General features: G+C 43.0%; 1 protein-coding gene across 1 annotated transcript; it reads right to left on the bottom strand.

Annotated features, from left to right (window-relative positions):
- Nucleotides 1–251: 251 nt before the first annotated feature.
- On the bottom strand, nucleotides 252–19,309 carry cmtr1.S (cap methyltransferase 1 S homeolog; the record flags this gene model as incomplete). The annotated part of the gene is given in 24 exon segments (NM_001092043.1): nucleotides 252–1,303; nucleotides 2,705–2,813; nucleotides 2,905–3,017; nucleotides 4,616–4,663; nucleotides 5,276–5,344; nucleotides 7,093–7,184; nucleotides 7,381–7,503; nucleotides 7,617–7,748; nucleotides 9,142–9,210; nucleotides 9,930–9,987; nucleotides 10,555–10,611; nucleotides 10,729–10,908; nucleotides 11,956–12,088; nucleotides 12,576–12,672; nucleotides 13,207–13,325; nucleotides 13,785–13,983; nucleotides 14,448–14,520; nucleotides 14,674–14,768; nucleotides 14,883–14,954; nucleotides 15,238–15,330; nucleotides 15,675–15,833; nucleotides 16,025–16,176; nucleotides 16,916–17,053; nucleotides 19,240–19,309. Coding segments are annotated over 23 exon segments (2,541 nt in total). The 3' UTR covers nucleotides 252–1,137.
- Nucleotides 19,310–19,600: the final 291 nt, after the last annotated feature.

Raw genomic sequence — 19,600 nt, 5'->3', positions numbered from 1 at the left:
CTTTGGTTGGAGGAGAAGGAGATTTCACCATCAGCAAAGGAAGAGTTTCTTTATTGTAAGGACAGTCAGGTTATGGGATTCCCCAACAAGAGAGGGGAAATGATGAGTGATTAATTGTTGGGGATGGAAAGGAGATTTCACCATCAGCATAGGAAGGCGTTCCTTAGTATAGGCGTTCCGTAGTATAAATGGAGTCAGGTTATGAGGTGCTGGGCAGGCTGGAGAAGGCAGAGTAGAAGACACAATGGACACAGAAATGATACTTATATTTGGGTGTCAGCAGCACAGAACAAAGCTTAAGAGCAGAACACACGGGACCCCGTCCCCCCACACAGTTCATAATTGCAATAGAAAAGTCCAATGACACGGGGGGGGGGGGCGGGAATTTATTGCCATGGGGATGACGCATTTCTCTATTAATAAGGTAGAGGCGGTAGGTGGTACAAACCATGCACAGACACAAAGTGCCAGGGAAATCTCCGGCACAGACTCTGGACTAGGATCCACAAGGGGCAAATCCAATGAGGCAGTTCATTTTGGATTAGGAGATGGTCAACTGAATGGTAATCTGATAGCAATTCCTGCACACCCCCCTCCCCATGGTACATGTCCAGTGCAGCCGATATCTGACTCCCCAGTACCATGTGACCCACATCCTGCAACTGACTGCGCTACTCGCAGCTTTCCTGCACTCGGATGGTTTCTTTTCTTTCATTCCCGCATCCAATGAGAAGCTCCGGTCAATCAAAGGCAAGGTTGGTTGATTTCAGATTAAAAAAAAAAATACATGAGAGGCAGTGGGTGGGCAGCGAAGGGAGTATTAGCAGTTTTTTAGGGCACAAGAGAGAATCCAGGGTCATGCAGGAACGTCTATAGTCTGTCTATAGTGGTCCTGGAAGCTTTTAATAAACCGGGAAATCTGGGAGTTGTAGTCTACAATAATAGGGGACCAGGGTTTGGGAGGGCTTGGAGTCATAGGCATAAAACTAAAGTGGGAAATTCTGGAGAGGGGACGTTACTGGTGGCCCAGCACAGGATGGAGGTAAGTCCCACAGGAGCAAGTAAGTAGCATGACGGCTGGAGAAACTCTCACAGTCCAGAATTGCTGCAGTGCCTGTCAATCCCCCCAGTGTCCTACTACCTATCCTCTGTCAGGCTGGAGGGCATGCACGGGTGATGCGCCTGAATGAACTGAAGGACGGCGTCTTTGGAGAGTTTGTCTGAGTCAGGGTCTTGTCTCTGAGAGTCGTGGATCTGCACCCCTTCCCCCCACTCCCAGAACAGGCGCTCGTAGTAGCAGGTGCTGCAATGGAAGGAAAAGTGGGGTGAACCCGAGGGGCAAAAAAGCATCTGGTAGCCAGGATTTATTGTAACCTGGAAATGCTGATTATCCCCCCCCCATCATATTGCTAAGTGAATAATAAGCTCCTAAAGGAATTCTGGGAATTATAGTTCTGCAGCAACATCTAGTCAGTTGCACCTTTCTAGCAGCTAAGCAACCCCTTTACCTGAGACCTACTTACCCAGTCAGTAGCAACTCCATTAGCTGGTACCTACCTTCTTAGTCAGTAGCACCAGGGCCTCCATTAAAAATCACAACCAAGCCCCAACTCAGATCCCACCCACACCACAGTTAAAAGACCACACAGACATTGGTGGCCAATGAACTGAACTGAACTTATGGCTTCAGGACTTCAACTTTGGCTCCTTTCGTGGCTTCGGGAATTTTTTGCGGCTTTAGGACTTCAACTTCGGCTCCTTTCGTGACTTTGGTTCTTTTTGCGGCTTCAGGACTTCAAGTTCAGCTCCTTTCGCGGCTCAGGGTCTTTTTGTGGCTTCAGGGCTTCAACTCCTTTCGTGGCTTCGGGTCTTTTCGTGGCTTCAGGACTTCAACTCCTTTCGTGGCTTCGGATCTTTGTGCGGCTTCAGGACTTCAACTTCGGCTCCTTTCGTGGCTTCGGGAATTTTTTGCGGCTTTAGGACTTCAACTTCGGCTCCCTTTGTGGCTTTGGTTCTTTTTGCAGCTTCGGAACTTCAACTATGGCTCCTTTCGTGACTTTGGTTCTTTTTGCGGCTTCAGGACTTCAACCTCGGCTCCTTTCGTGGCTTCGGGTCTTTTCGCGGCTTCAACTACGGCTCCTTTCCTTTGGGTCTTTTCATGGCTTTGGGACTTCAAGTTCGGTTCCTTTCGTGAATTTGGTTTTTTTCGCGGCTTCAGGACTTCAACTTTGGCTCCTTTCGTGACTTTGGGTCTTTTTGCAGCTTTGGGACTTCAACTTCGGCTCCTTTCGTGGCTTCGGGTCTTTTCACGACTTCAGGACTTCAACTTCGGCTCCTTTCGTGCCATTGGGTCTTTTTTGTGGATCAGGAATTCTCCTTTCGTAACTTTGGGTCTTTTCGCGGCTTCGGGAATTCAAGTTCGGCTCCTTTCGCAGCTTCAGCTTCTTTCATGGCTTCAGGACTTTGGTGGCTTAGGCACGCCTTCGGCTATTTCGAAAAGTGCAGCACAACATGGCCCCCCTTTAGGCCCGGGCCCAGTATGATAGTACCCCCCTAATGGCGGTCCTGAGTGGCACCTTTATAGCAGCTAAGAATGAGTTCAACTAGAATGTGCAGGCACAGACCTAAACGCTGAGGCATTAAACCTGCTGTCCCCTGTTATGCAGAGGGATATTTAAAGAAATATAATGAAATATTTTCTCACTGAAATGGTGCAATGGACTCCACGGGAAGTTCAAACTGTGAATTCTTTGTCTTAGAGTTGTAGAAATATTTGCGTTTCTGACTTTTGCTGTAAGCCATGCTCCAGGGTTCTGTGAGAAGATAAATACCATGAGAGTCCTGTGTGTAACAAGCAGCACATATTATAAATCACAATGGCAGCTTCAGGCCACTCACTCTCACCATTTATAGTTTTGACGATATAGAGGCCGCATGGAACAAAGTGACGGTCATCTCTGCCAGTGTAGGAAAGGCGCAGGTATCCCCCCGAGCTCTTAATGTGTTTCATGTCTAACCTGCAGGCACAAATGCATATGTAAGAGCTACAGCAGCTGTATCGTATCTACAAACTTCATATTGTGTTGCCCTCAGAATATCATCTGCATCAAATTCCAGAAACTCTCAAGTTGAAAGCTGCATACGTGTTTAGGCGTAGGGACCCATCCATTCCTTAAAGGTGAACATATAGTGAAAATGATTAATTTAATACAAGCTTCCTCATTCTAAAGAAAATTGATTGTATTTCTAAATACAATCAATTAAACATACTGTACTGTTTCTGAAATAATTACGTTTATCTTCACTATTCCTCTCTCAGCATCTGTTTCTCCTCATTCTCTCTTCATGCAGCAGTTGGTGTCAGATGAATGATCCACTATATCTTATAGGGGGGCTCCTTTTGCCTAGAAGATGTATTAGAGCTCACTCTATTAAACTCACCAGACATCATGTCTCTCTACATGCAGGATTTGTGCAAAAGGCAGTTATTTTGTTAGATTGTGTTTGTACTGGAATCAGTTGTTTGAGTGAGCTCTAATACATCTGCTAGGAAAGGTGCCCCCTTTAAGATATATTGGATCTAACTGTCAGTGAATATCTGACAGCCAACTGCTGCATGAAGACAGAATGAAGAGAAACAGATGCTGAGAGAGGGATAGTGAAGATAAACTTGATCATTTCAGAAACAGTACAGAATATTTAATTGATTGTATTTCAGTATGATGAAGCTTATATTCAATTTTCATTTTCATGATAGTTCCCCTTTTAACATTGGGTCCCCAAATCCTATCATTCTTTTTACCTGTCGATTATATGCTACAAAATGTTGTTTGTTGCAGTCACACAACATACAGGCAGGTACAGAAAGGGGCCTTACAGGATTGTTGGCCAGTACTGAATATCTCTGGGGGGCAGTGGCGTAATATCCTAAAGCAGCAGTTAGACTCGGTGGTACAGTACCGTATATAGTCGAGTATAAGCCGTCCCGAGTATAAGCCGAGGTACCTAATTTTACCTCCAAAAACTGGGAAAGCTTATTGACTCGAGTATAAGCCTAGGGTGAGAAATGCAGCAGCTTCTGGTAAGTTTCAATCAAAAAATTGAGGGTTTCTGCTCCCATTGGAGGTGCCGGCGTCTCATTTTTGGATGCCGACGACCATTCTTGGACGCTGGCGAATATTCTTGGAGACTATTCTTGGACGCCTGCGACTATTCTTGGACGCCGGCGACTATTCTTAGACGCCGGTGACTATTCTTAGACGCTGGCGACTATTCTTAGACGCCGGCGACCGTTTTTGCGCTTGACCCGAGTATAAGCCGAGGTAGAGTTTTTCAGCATATTTTGGGGGCTGAAAAACTCGGCTTATACTCGAGTATATACGGTATGTTTTATAGTACAGCCATTCAGCTTAGTAAAAGGTTATCCCAGGCCAGTGGATTGTTACGACAGCAGTGGGGAGATGGTGGTTCGTGGATGTGGCAGTTTTGTCTTTCGTCAAACAGGACACAAACACAAAAAAAAAAAAAAAAAAAGATTCCTTTAAATAGTGGATGTTAGAGAGCTCAAGCAATTTCCTTCATTTGTTTTATGTTCCAGTTGTAGGAACTGCCTCACCGTAAAAAGATCTTTTCTATATCTTCAAGCCGATACACTTCCTTCACTCTGAAAGAAAAATATTGAGTCACTGCAAATCTACTCAAAGGGTAAATGGGCAATGATAGATTGTGTTAATCCTATTCTGTGCAGATGCCCTCTTATGTTTGCTCATAGTCTGTACAGAGAGATCCCATAAAACTATGGCAGCATAGGTATTCCCCTGTACTAAGCACAATTCAGCAGGAACAGTCCCTAACTTTGCTCATAGTCTGTACAGAGAGATACCATAAAACTATGGCAGCATAGGTATTCCCTGTACTAAGCACAATTCAGCAGGAACAGCCCATAAGTTTGCTCACAGACTGTACAGATATATACCATAATACAATGCCAGGATAGGAATACCCCAATACTAAGCTGCTGCAGAGCAGTCACTGTAATACAATACACTATTTTGGGGTCCCTAGGAAGAAGTTTCTGCTAGGGGCTTTGGGATTCCAGTCAGGGAGTACAGTACTAGAAGTTCCAGACTTTCCTGATGTTCCAGAAACGTCCTTACCCCTACCCAACACCAAATCAAAAGGTGGGATATGCCTGCTACAAGCGAACATAAGTCTTTTGGATGAAGGCAATGAAAATCTTTCTGGTTAAAGATCTGATAAAGCCTGAAGCACCAACCTGATTGGATTCATGTCAGGCCGGCTTGGCTTGGCAACTGCCCTGACAAACTTCTCTGCCAGTTGGATTCTAGAGGGAAAAAGGAAAGAAAGAATCACTGGGAAGTTATTAAATTAAGTCTCGTCTATAGCAGAGTCAGTTATTGTTGGATTTCAATACAATAGGGGGCTCTGCAGCACTTCTGCTTTAAAGGACATGTAAACCCCTTGCACAAAAATGTAATCAGTGAACAGCCCCTTTTGAAATCTTTAGCTATCCGCCACTCTGGTTGTTAAAAAGTTAACAGAAAGGCTGCAGCATCCCTCTTAATCACTTAGAAATCCTTCTACTCCTGTAGCCCCCTCCCTCAGGAATTTGCTTTGGCTGTTGGCTCATGAGCATGCTCAGTTCTTCTCAGCTCAGATTACTAAACACACCCTCCAGTGTAACAGCCAATGAAGAGATAGCATTACTGGTTCCATAGAAACTCTAGCTGTCTGCTCCTATTTTTTTTTTTACTTTACAGCATACGTCTCAATGTTACTGATGATGTGTCAGAGGGAAAATGGCCGCCTGGAGAAAGCTGCTACAGGTACAGGATCCCTTATCCGGAAACCCGATATCCAGAAAGATCTGAATTACAGAATGGCATAGACTCCAATTTATCCAAATAATCCAAATTTTTAAAAATGATTTCCTGTTTCTCTGTAATAATAAAACAGTATCTTGTACTTGATCCCAACTAAGATATAATTAATCCTTATTGGAAGCAAAACCAGCCTATTGGGTTTATTTCATGTTTAAATGAATTTCTAGTAGATTTAAGGCATGAAGACCCAAATTACAGAAAGATCTGTTATCCGGAAAACCCCAGGTCCTGAGCATTCTGGATAACAGGTCCCATACCTGTATTTGTTTTAGGAAAATGTGATGGTGGTGGCAAATGTAGGGGGTATAGGCAGTACAAATCATGTGTCTTGGGTGGGGAAGATATGCCCAATGAGTGAGTGGGATTACATGTATGTGTGGGATTATACATGTATGAGTGGAATTATACACTCATACATGTACAATCCCACTCACTCATACATGTATAATTCAACTCATATGTAATCCCACTCACTCCAACATGTATAACCCCACTCATACCTGTAATCCCACTCTCTCATACATATTATACATATGAGTGAGTGGAATTACATGTATGAGTAGGATTATACATGTATGAGTGAGTGGGATTACATATATGAGTGAGTGGGGTTATACATATATGAGTGAGTGGGGTTATACATATATGAGTGAGTGGGGTTATACATGTAGGAATGAGTATGATTACACATACTTGCTAATAAAGTTACATTCCAAAATAAACTTCTGAGCAATGTCATCATCAGGCGTGGCTGTATATTCAAATATAAATGATGGTGTAGCTGTTAGAAAATGGCCACCTGATTGAAGCAGATTCAGGAAAACACTACGGGTTAACGAAGGGGCAAAATACAGAGACAATGATGCATTTTGTACGGGGAATATGTGCCCAACCTAAAGACATGGTAATGGTTTCTAGGGTTTACATGTCCTTTAAGGCTCTGGGTTTTAAAATGAATAATAAAACTCTGACAGAGAAAGCAATAACTAAAAGCAGGTACTCCAATAAACCCCAGTTTCAGAAGTGCCGTCTGCTTTCTTGAATTTTTGCAATAACTAAAAGGAACAATTTAATTGGGTTGAAGCTTGTCTTACTGATGGAGCTTGTAAACATAACAGATGGAGCGGCTTGAATGATGGACAGAACAGAAGAGTAGCGCAATGGGAATGGCCAGGGAAAGAAGCATTACCTCTGAGTGAAATGTTGTGTCCGTACATCTGTCCCATTGAGAAATAGAACGTCAAGTACATGGATAGCACTAATCTTCCTCTGCGCCTTCCCCTGCAATCAAGCAAGCAGCTTTCATATCCATCAGCCCTTTTATATTAGTCCATATTCCCAAAATAGTACCTTGGGCAAACTGAATGGAAAGAAGACTATTCCCTGGAGCCAGTCATTGCCTGTTATATCCAAGTGACTACTAGAGAAGCAGTCAAAGGGTTACATGAGAGCAGCGCATTTATCTATGATCCATTACCTCTCCTTTCAGCTCATGCACAATCTCCACAGATAACAGGGTGTCACGGGGCAGCTCTGTTTTCAAATCGAGTCTAGTCCAGCGCTCATTGGAGCGACCCCCCCAGGTGTATATCTGAGACCGCTGTATTCATGGAGAGAGATAAATACGTCCTTACCATGGCTACATAACATGTCCCAAATGCATATTCATTAGTCTGATGTGGGATGCACTAAATAAAGGGGAAAACGTCTTACCCCCAAGCCCAGGAGGAACTTTGGTTCGCTCCCACATACCATACACCTGTAATCAAAGACGTGGATCAGCTTTTCCAAGGTCTTTGCAGTGAGCGGCGTCGGCTTGTAACCAAAGACCTCAATGTTCTGGCTCTGAAAACACAAGAGAAATGTAGGTGAACCCTTAATGTGACTATTTCACAAAACTGGGAGAAGGAGGGAGGAACCTGTAGGACCATACATCACAGAGCAACTCACTGACTGCTACGTAAGCTGTAAAGCTGCAGGGGTCAGTTTGTGTTCATAACAGCAGCTCTATAGGGGAAACCATTGAACGGTTAATCTGACCAATGGTTAAGCTGAGTTAAGGAGAAGTGGTTAGGAGAAAAAAAATAGGATCAGACAGAATAAAAGTTTCTATGGGAACCAGCAATGCCATCTCTTAATTGGCTGTTAGACTGGAGGGTGTGTTTAGTAATCTGAGCTGAGAAGAACTGAGCATGCTCATTAGCCAACAGCCAAATTAAATTCCTGGAGGGGGCAGAGTGGGTTAGAGGAGTAGAAGGATTTCTAAGTGATTAAGGGGATGCTGCAGCCTTACTGTTAACCTTTTAACAACCAGAGTGGCAGGTATCTAAAGATTTCAAAGAGGCTGTCCACTGATTAAAATTTTGTGGGGAGGGTTTACATGTCCTTTAATGTAGCACCACTCAAATTGCTGGTTCTCCTTCACAATGGAGCAAAATACAAAGAAGGCATTTTCAGGAATGTAGTGACTGCTGCAGATCACTGAAACTCTTATTCGTGAATCAAGGGCATGGGGGTGTTAATGCTCAGCCGAGTGACAGAGGAGCACAGTTCTGAAGGTGCTATGTGGACGCTAACACTGTGTGGGACGTTCACTACGATTCGTCGTTGCGCCGGCGTCCGCTTCGCTGCACTTCGCCAGGCGTATTTTCGCCAGCGCTCTGCAAATTCACTAAAATCCGAAGTTGCGCTCAGGGGTAGCGTAAGGTTGGGAAGTTGCTCTAGCGTTAATTCGCCTACTACGCTAGAGATGCTTAATTTGCATACGGCACCAAGTTCAATTTACAATGGAAGTGTTCGTAGCAGCACTACACAAGCCTGGGAAACCTTCAAAACATCAAATACAATTTTTATTTTGCCCTACACATCTGCCCACCGTCTAGTTAAGGTGTCATGAGTTAGGAAATGTAGGGGGGAAGGAGGGGAGCCCCAAAAAATTTTTCGATCTTTTTCAGCCTATCACCCATAAGAAAGAAAAAACGCCAGCGTTTTTTGGGACTTAGAAATTTTTTTTAACTTTTTTTGAAGCAATCCCTATCTACTCTATTGCACTTCGCCTGGTCTGAGGTGGCGAAGGAAGTCTGGCGTAAAAGGTAGCGTTCAGAACAATGCGTAGTTACGTCCGTTGCGCAAATTCGCCAGGCGTAAGGGTGCGAAGTAAGGCTGGCGAATTCCCGCTAGCGTAGGCGCTTCAGCGTTTAGTGAATTTGCCCCTATGTCTGATGGTTCTGCCTTGTACCTGAATCAGTTGGAAAAACTTGGTCCGGGCATCAGTATTAGTTGGTGCCACTCGTGCCTGGTCTGGAACCTGAAAGGAGCAAATTACAAAGGCAGGGGTCATTTTAAGGCTTGGGTAGGCTAATTAAATAAATGTTCTACACAAATGGCTTCACAGTAGATCAGGGACATCAATACAGGGCCAAATCCATGTTTAACACCCCAGAACACATAGCAGAATAAATACAGGGCACAATCCATGTTTAAACACCCCAGATTACCTGGCAGGATAAATGTAGCGTTAGTTTCATTTAAAATCGCCCAGAACACATGGCAGGATAAATACAGGGTTAATTCCATGTAAAATACCCCAGGTCACATTGCAGGATACATTTAGGGCCAATTCCATGAATACATGACAGAATAAACGCAGTGCTCGTTTAATCTACAATACCTGGCAGAATAAATAGTAGAGTAAACACAGTGCCAGTTCTGTGTATAACAACCCCAGTAATATAAATACAGTGCCAATTCATTTAATACCTCCAAAAACACATAGCAGGATAAATACAGTGCCAGTTCCATGTATAACATACCCTATGAGATGTAGGACATTTATAGTTGTTGGCTTGAGGAGGCTCAGCATTTATTAAAACTGCTTATGGCAAACACCTGGTGCAGCGATAGGTGAAAATATTCAATAAACAGCTGCATAAATTCTTCTATAGGTTCTGAAACCCACAATTTACCGTCTTCAGAACAGAACTATCTAAGCACTGCTTCCTTGCTACCAGTCATGCCCAGACTTACCCCCCACAGCTTCAGACATTCCCTCCGTATATCTGCCTGGCGAGACTCACTCAGGGTCCTAAAAAGAAAGCCAGCCCTCATTATCGGGGTATACGTAATAAACAACTGACAAGATGAATAAAATTAGTGATTCTATTTCAGAGCTACCTTTTTATAAAACTAAACAAGATGCTTGCCCTAAGGCAGTGATCCCCGACCAGTAGCTCGTGAGCAACATGTTGCTCTCCAACCCCTTGGATGTTGCTCTCAGTGTCCTCAAACCAGGTGCTTATTTTTGAATTCCAGGCTTGGAAGCAAGTTTTAATTGTATAAATACTAAGTATAGTGCCAAGTAGAGCCTCCTATAGGCTGCCAGTCTACAAAGGGGCTACCAAATAGCCAATCAAAGCCCTTATTTGGCACCCCAAGGCACTTTTTCATGCTTGTGTTGCTCCCCAATCCTTTTTACATTTAAATGTGGCTCACGAGTAAAAAAAGGTTGGGGACCCCTGCCCTAAGGCAATACAGGAGATTACTGTTCCCATTCTCCCCAATGTCTGCAGCCACTGCATCCCACATAAACACTAAAACTGGACACATTCCCTATGGGCCAGTACATGTGGGTACGAATTCCACCAGTACTTACGAATCTTGTACAAAAGCGTGGATTTTTGCTAGGGCCTTGATCTGCACTTCACAGCAGCTTGAAAGAAAAAGGAGAATATTTCTCAACAGTTCAGCGGATTTATTTACACCAGATGTTAGAGCTGCAGTAAAACAGAGATAGTAACCATATCCCCACAGCAGGAACATTTCTTACCTCTCATTAGAACGGACCATGTATTCATTGAACTGCTTGTCCCCTCTCAGAACCTCCAGGGGAACCACCAAAGTGACATCCTGATCTGAATTACGCAGATGATTGAGGCGGCGATTTACATTGAACAGGTAATTACGTACATCATCAATGCCCTCTTTCAGCCCACGGCAAACCACATATCTAACCGAGACAGAGGTACCATAAACACCACACTATAAAGTACAGCGTTCATAGTAAAGATAATGGATGCACAGAGGGTTGGACACTTCCCAAACACAAACAAATATTTGACTGGAGAACACATTGTGACTAGCTGAAAGTAAGTGAAAAGAAAGAAAGTATCCCCGTCTTTTTAATCAGAAAAAACACACAAAAAAAATATATATGTTATCACTATATAATTCGATTTCAGTTAAACCATTTGATCTCATGATTCTATATATGTTGGTTCCCCCCTTGATAATTAGTCCCACAAAGTGCTAGTGCTTGACCTTAATTAAATAGCATTAAATAGAATAAAACTAGGATACAATTGATTTTTCTTTTATATATTGTGTATGCTTTGTAATTTCTAACTTATAAACAATTCATTTAACATTAATTGATTGTTGAATTACTAAAAATCAACTAAAACACCAATAAGGGTGATAAAGTGCCAACCGATTGTGATCAATTCACTTATAAATCAATTGAAGTGCAATTATTAATATCTCTGATTCCAAGAAAAGGTAGGAAAAGGAAATTGGTAGATGGGTGGAGAAGTCCCGTATTTTCTAGCCGATTGTTTTACTAACTACGGGACCCGACAAAGAAAGAGAAGTCAGTGCTTCTGGAACTGTGGTCTCAATTCTATTTTAACTAACTGGATTGAGAAGCTGTCTTTTCTAAAAAAACACACAAATTCCAGAGCACTTATAGTGAAAACAGTAGAACAAGAATGCAGATAAGGAATCGCCTTAATCTGGGCTAAGAGAAGCACCCAGATCAATATAAAAAGTTTTTTTCTTAAGAGAACCCCCCCAAGGTTTTAAGGTTGAGAAATAGCAAGCCCACGCGCGTTTCACAAAATTGCTTTTTCAAGGCTGTTCAAAGCTGAAAGTAAGTATTAAGGTTCCAGGACTGGCATTGGTTATTGAGAATGGCAATACCCCAGCCTACCCCTAAACTGAGAAAGAAGGGTGGTATCATGGCACCTTGTGGGAGGAACAAAAAAAAATTTAAAATCACCTCTCAGAGTTTGCTGGCCGGCTGGTCAGAGGCTTGAAAAGGCAAACTCGCTCGAAGCAGCAATACAACAAGTAAATGAGGCCCACGCTGAATGGAGTGAACAGGTCAAAGGTTTTGCAGATGAAATGTCCTCCTGCAGAAGACACAATTATCATGGCATATTTATAGCACTGCCAGGCTGTTTTACCAACTGCAGGATACAGATGATCTGCCCCATTTCAAACACAAAGATGTGGCAGCTACAATAGGAGTGGAAAAGACATGTAACAAAAAAAAAAACAGGGCTGAAGGACAGGAGCAGCAAGTGGCAATTCAAAATAAAGATCTAATAATTATGACCCTCTAACCATTCCACTTGGACCAAACCTAAGCATGAAATCTGCCATACTCTATCTCTGTGCATATGTATAGTAGGAGAATAATATATTCTGACTAATACAAGAGACAGAAAACATTTTGTTGCAAGTGGAAATGACCAATGAAGGAGACAGAGGTAGCCTATGGGGACTGGCGGGCAGATCTGTGAAAGATACATCCAATCGCAGAGCAGAATTACCAGTATACATAACTAACTGGCTATTTGTGTGTGTTTTGGGGGTGTAAGGCTACATATCAGTCACCTGTCCGGATGACATGGAGTCCCACCAGGAACTGGCACAGAAGGAGCTGCTTGCTGAGAATCTCCTGAATGTTTTCCTGTCCTTCCACAGAGAAGCCCTGGAGAGAGCAAGAGTCAAGCTTATGGCCTGTGGCCTTTCTTTTAGATCAAGTTCTGAACTAACTTCCTCAAACATATAAATCTACAGTACATATAAATCAGTACTAATGTAGGGAGAGCACAAATAATTTATCAGTATAAATATATATATGCTGTGAAAGGCTTTAGCACACACTTCAAAAGTTACATACCTGGGCGCAATTCAAAAATCAAATATCCAAAGGCAGAAAAAGCTGAAGCACACCAGGATATTCTTCAAAAAGATAAAGTGTTTATTACATCAACGTTTCGGCCCTCGCATGGGGCCTTTATCATGATAAAGGTCCCATGCGAGGGCCGAAACACTATCTTTTTGAAGAAAATCCTGGTGTGCTTCAGCTTTTTCTGCCTCTATATCTATATATATATCTATATATATTATATATCTCATAGAAGTATCCGCACTCCAATGCAAAAGCATGCGAATTGGGGTGCAATTTTGGTATTGTGAGACTATCTCCCTCTCTGTACAGAGTATAAATTAGAAAACTTACACCATCCGCCATCATAAAGTGGACCCCCTTGTGATCTGTGTTGTCAAGGATAAAATTTCTAAAGGCTGTGATGTTCTCAGGGCGGGTAACATCTCCGTCGCCATCCACTCCTCCTTCCCCTGGGAGAAGACAACAAACCTATTGAGATGCAACAGACTGGCCAATTCCCTCTCATATTCCCAGTTAGTGGCCCCAAGAATTGTCACTGCAGTCAATGCCACACATGAAACTGGATGTACCCACAGAAAAAATAATGGGACCTGCCCAAACCAATTGTTTGCAGGGACCTAAATGCAATATATATGCACATCCGCCTCCTTTTTCAAAGAATAAAATTCGTATTGAAACCTCTTTGGGCTTAGTGGTCCTTTAACTTTCTACAACATCACTGTGTGTTTGTAGATGTATGCTTATTCTAATGCTGATCTATAGGTGGCACCAATACTCTTCATAAATGTTACACATATATGACAGAGCAAAGCAAGGAATGCAGAAAGTGTAAGGTGGATATGGCTGGCACACAGGTGCAACTTGGTATTAGCTAGCATCTATACCCATAGTTCCCAGCTCAAACTCACCATAATAAGGCTCAAAAAGCTCACTAGGAGCAGCGTAAAAGTCCTCCAGCTTGAAGTCATTGGGTCCCTTTAGGGTCATGCCAAAGCCCTTAGCATGCCACTTCTTTCTCCACAGCACATACTCTGAGAAACCCCCTGGTCCAGCACAGACATCAGCAAAATAAAGCAGCTCTGATTCCTTATCCTTTAATTTTGGCTTCTGAAAGACACAGTCATGGTACTAGGGTATGCACCTGCTGACATGTATGCAGTAATCAAACACGTACAGCACACGTGAGACATTATGTCCCTCCAGTCCAGTATCTGACTGGTACCTCCGGGACTTGTAGTTACATGTACACTTACATGGCTGGGCATCTACTGTACAGTACAGAACATTCTGCTTTCAACTTCCCCTGTTATCAATGGATAGGCTCACCAATCCACCTCAGTGGGTATGTACTAATGCACATAACTGGTAAATTGAGGCACCAAGCTTCTGGTTTAAATCTAGGGGCTCTAAGCAATCCATAAGGAGACAACCACAATGGGGCTGTCACTGGGGAGACACACTATTAAGTGTTATTACCATAATTGCTGCCTTCTGATTAGCCTACAGAAAGTTCGAAGTGTTCGCAATTAGCCAATTGACAGTGTGCCAAAGAGAGGGAACCATTATCTCACCCCTTGCGAGTCTTTAGGGTTGGTAAACATGTAGTCAAATACATGATCAATGTTGGCCATTTTCATTGCTGCTCTGTAGAGAGAGAGAAGGAAGCCATGTCAGTAAAATGTAAAATAAAAACATGCCCCCCAAACCAGGCCAGGGTGTCCCACTGCAAGTGTTGGTATGCTAGAGAACACCTGGGACACAACTTCCAATACAATGCATGGAGGGATTCAGACCCACCGATTAAGGAAGAATACTCCTCGGATCATCTCATATGGGTTGGATCGGGTCCTGGCACGTCTCATCTCCTCCCCTTCCAGCTCATCAAATGCACTCTGCAAGCACAGTTAAAGCCTCATCTTATTCAACGTGGAACCCCACGTTCCCCCAGGACAATCCAACCATTTCAGTTACAAGGAATGTGGGATTGTGTCTATGGCAACACTCACCTTGCACTGCAACAGGCTAGTCAGGAGATTGTCCCGGCAAAACTCAGTCTCATCGTCTATGATCAACTTTCTCTGCATCACAACATAGGGAAGAACCAGCTGTTACTAACAGGGATGCACTCATTCTATTCTAAAGTGATGTAATTTTAATTACAGATAGTACAGCGCTGCGAAATATGATGGCGCTATATAAATAAATGTTAATAATAATAATAATAATAGTAGTAGTAATAATAATAATAACATAGACGAGTGATAGGCAGGACCATATGTATCCATATGTATCAAAGCAACACTGTAATATACAGAGCTGTATTACACTGCCCCCTTGTGTACTGAACATGACCTGCAGTACCTTCCCCACGGTCATCCAGTCCGACAACTCGTCAGAATCTGGAATATCGGTGGTGCATTCTGGGAACCAGTCCACTTCTTCATAAGCGGTAGCCTGAAACATAAAGATAGCTCTGATATAGAGAACAAGCCATTCATGTCATATACTGTACAGTACTAACTGCCTGTGATAGCAGCCTGGTCCTGTGCTTTGCCTTATAGAGCTTCACCCACAGGACCTCGGCATCCTATGAAAAAGAACCAGACTGGCAGCAATGAGGAACCCCGTGAGTAATTACATAAGCACTCGCAATGCAGATCTGCAGTCATACAATTGTGACTAATAATCAGTGCCACTTGGATTGGCACATATGCTCTAAACAACCCACCCAAGTGTTAAGCTTCAAACTATCCATTATTTTTAAAAACTCTAAAAACGTGTCTCCATTTGCAACTCACCTCTGGTTCAGACCGCCAGTTTATATTCAGTTCTTTCTCAAATCCCTTCAAAACCATGCCGAGACCCCTTCGGCCCTTTTGCTTGGACGTTTCAACAATTTCTTTTCTGCCTTGGCCAAACTTCCCCAGACCTTCGCCTTCGCGGAAGCCCATCTTGGCCTGGGAGAAAGCAACAAGTCAGGTTAGCCAGGATAAATACAAACATGACTGTCCTACGTGCAAATAAAAATCCTAAACTTTATTCCACAGTAGAGGAAGTGTAGACTTTTTCCTGACCCATAAACCCCCATCCTAATCAGAGATTTCAGTGCCCATTGCAGCCTTTGTGAGAGCCCCCTGGAAGGATATACCATGAGCTTCTGGGAGACGCTGTTGTACATGGAGTAATGGGAGGAAGAGCCTTCTGCAAGAGTATCAGGCAGGGTCTCATTTCTCCCAGAGCCAAATACAGGCCTCTTCTCTTCATTGTCACTGTCAGAGCTTGTGCTGCTCGTGGAAGACTCTGAAATAGGAGAAAAAAATCAGATTTAAAAAAGCGTATTTAGTTACATACGGTAAACTGAATTCCCTGCACTCATCCAGTATATCGATACAGCCAGGGAACTGGCAAAGCACTAAAGTGTCACAAAGGCTGTAGAGAAATATATCAAACCCATGTGTGAAAACTAAACAACCTCTACTTCCCCTTTAACGTTCATCTAATGTGTTGTGTTTACATAAAAACGGCTCTGTGCTCATCTCAAGAACCACGATTGCCAGTGTGTGTAAGGAGATGCTCCTGAGTACCATGGTTGATTTATCAAGGGTCGAATTGAAAATTCAAATTTTCAAGTTTTTTTTTTTTTACGGCCAAAACTGTCAGATTGGACTAGGGAATTGTTTACCATACACTGGCTCTTTAAGAACTAGAATTTGACTATTTGCCATCTAAAACCTGCCGAATTGCCTTCAAATTTGATTCAAGTTTTCGAGTCGATACTATTCCCCCGAGTTTAGGAAATTCTATTTTTTTAAAGTCGAATTTCGACTTCATGGGAGTTTATAAAAACTCACATGAATTCGAAATTCGAACCTTTGATGTGTGTGCCCCAGTGAACGTTCCCCCAAAGCGAGTATTTAATACCTCCACTCAGTGAGTGTGTAAGGAGGAGCTCCACTCCACAGAGTATCATGGTTATTGTAGTGTGAGTGCCATAGTGAGTGTTCTCCCCAGTGAGTGTGAAAGGAGCTGTGCCACTCACCCTGAGTACCATGGTTGCTGTACTGTGTATCATCATCAGAGGTTGAACTCAGATTCAGCCCTAACTCTTCAATTCGCTTCTTCTTGCGGCACTGAACGCTGGGCTGCTGTTCGGAGTCGGATTTTCTCTTCATTTTCGCTGCTGAATACAGTGCATAACATAGTTAATATGGGGCAATACAAACAAAAAAAAAACCCAAACACACGATACACCACTCCAGGGAGAGAGGTTAAATGTGTCTGAAGGTTCATATATCAATCAAATCTATGAGCAACACCAGTACATAATATACAGGATTCTGGAACAGAACAGGAGAAATAGAGGATGGAGGGCACAGACGGCATGAGACAAACAAGGAGGGTGATATGGGCTGAGTGGGATGGATTGAGTCTGGACAGGAGCACAAATGACATATAATAATCACTTACACAGCACATGGGGTGCAAAAATCCTAAGGAAGTCAGGAATGACACAATAGTGTTTAATCTGATTCCCCTCAGGACATCACCAACATATTATTGGCAGGAAGAAAAAGCCCCCTCACAGCCTCAAACACCTGAAAAGAGAAGGAGAGTCTGAGTTTTGCTCCACTTCCCCCACTGGAGAAATCTGCCTATGAGACCTTATAATAATACTGGAAATGCTCATCAACACTTGCTTTGCCAATATCAATGCTGGGCAGATTAACGCACTGAGTAGATGCATTTAGTATTCAATCAATAACTGAAGTCATGGGAAAGCAAAGACCTTCCAAACAATTTCTAGGTTTTCTGCGTTGGAGAGGGACTTCCCACAAACACACCACCCCAAAATCCAGCTAACGACCAATAGACAAAGTCTGATACATGGGTGTTATTATTAATAAGTCTGTTACACCTGAACAGAAGTGGTATACTCGTCAGTAACATAATGGGGTCCCAGGACACTGCCTGGTAGAATAGTAATAACGACTTGGTCATGGGTGAGATACTCATCAGTAATATAGAGTAATATCCTGATTGGTCATGGGTGAGATACTCATCAGTAATATAGAGTAATATCCTGATTGGTCATGGGTGAGATACTCATCAGTAATATAGAGTAACAGGGTGGGGCCCCAGGGCATTGCTTGGCTGTATAATGTGACAGTAATATCCTGTCTAGCCTGGGGGTGTGATACTCATCAGTGATACAGAATGACACAGTGGGGCCCGAGGGTGCTACAGCCTGGCTGTATAATAGTGACAGCAATATTCTGGCTGGGTTGTGGGTTTAGATTAGGGATGCAACGAATCCACTATTTTGGATTCGGCCGAACCCCTGAATCCTTCGTGAAAGATTCGGCCGAATACCGAATGGAACCCTAATTTGCATATGCAAATTAGGGGTGGGAAAACATTTTTAACTTCCTTGTTTTCTGACAAAAAGTCATGCAATTTCCCTCCCCGCCCCTAATTTGCATATGCAAATAAGGATCCGGTTCGGCTGGGCAGAAGGATTCGGCCGAATCCCGAACCGAATCCTGGATTCGGTGCATCCCTAGTTTAGATAATGCAGAGAAACAGAATGGGACCACAGGACAATACCTGGCTGTATAATAATGGTGAATAATAATAATAGTGATAGTAATACCCTGGCTGACCTGGGAGTGGGGAGGAGATACCCAACAGTAATATAGAATATCAGAGTTGGACCACAAGGAATTACCGGTCTATAATAATAATAATAGTGAGAGTAATACCCTGCTGATCTGGGAGTGGGATACTCATAGAATAGAAGAGTTGGGCCCAAGGCATTACCTGTCTATAATAATAATAAAAATTATAATAATAATAATAGTGAGAGTAATACCCTGCTGATCTGGGAGTGGGGAGGAGTAACAGTAATATAGAATATCAGAGTTGGACCACAAGGAATTACCGGTCTATAATAATAATAATAATAATAATAATAGTGAGAGAAATACCCTGCTGATCTGGGAGTGGGATACTCATAGAATAGAAGAGTTGAGACCAAGGCATTACCTGTCTATAATAATAATAATAATAATAATAATAATAATAATAATAATAATAATAATAGTGAGAGTAATTCCCTGGTTGGCCTGGAGTGGGGAGGAGATACCCAACAGTAATATAGAATATCAGAGTTAAACCCCGAGGCATTAGCTGTGTATATTACAGTAACAGTAATACACTGGCTGGCCTGGGCGAGATACTGAGCAGAAATAGACAGTAAAAGAGTGAGGCACCAGGGCACTGCTTGGCTGTATAATAAGAGTAATAGTGAGTGACAGCGCCCGGGTGAGAGTAAGATACTCGCTACAGACATACAGCGCCACTCACAGTGGAATCACACGCAGCTACTGCCAATCGTCTCCAGTTTCGATTCTTGTCGCTCCTGACAAGCCCGGGGTCCTCCTCTAGCCGCGCTCTGATGACGTCACGAGGCTGCCCGTTTGAGCGCCTGAATCAGTCTCTCTCGTGTCACCCACGGTGCTATTTAGTTGTGTCAATCACGGAATGCACAAATCTCAAGGGCATACGGATCTCTACACAGAAAATAAACAATTATTGGAACTATAACCGGTGCCCCATTTGGCCTCTCCTCCTCCATTTTACTTTCTTGCACCCCTACTAATTGCCCCGACTTAGTGTTTGATATAGAGCCTCATGTTCTGTCACAGACTGTCTATGCCCAGGCAGC

Source organism: Xenopus laevis, chromosome 5S (genome assembly GCF_017654675.1).
Source record: "Xenopus laevis strain J_2021 chromosome 5S, Xenopus_laevis_v10.1, whole genome shotgun sequence".
NCBI classification, from domain to species: Eukaryota; Metazoa; Chordata; class Amphibia; order Anura; family Pipidae; genus Xenopus; species Xenopus laevis.
The sequence above is the reverse complement of the archived record's forward strand: the minus strand, read 5'-3'. Positions and strand labels throughout refer to the sequence as shown.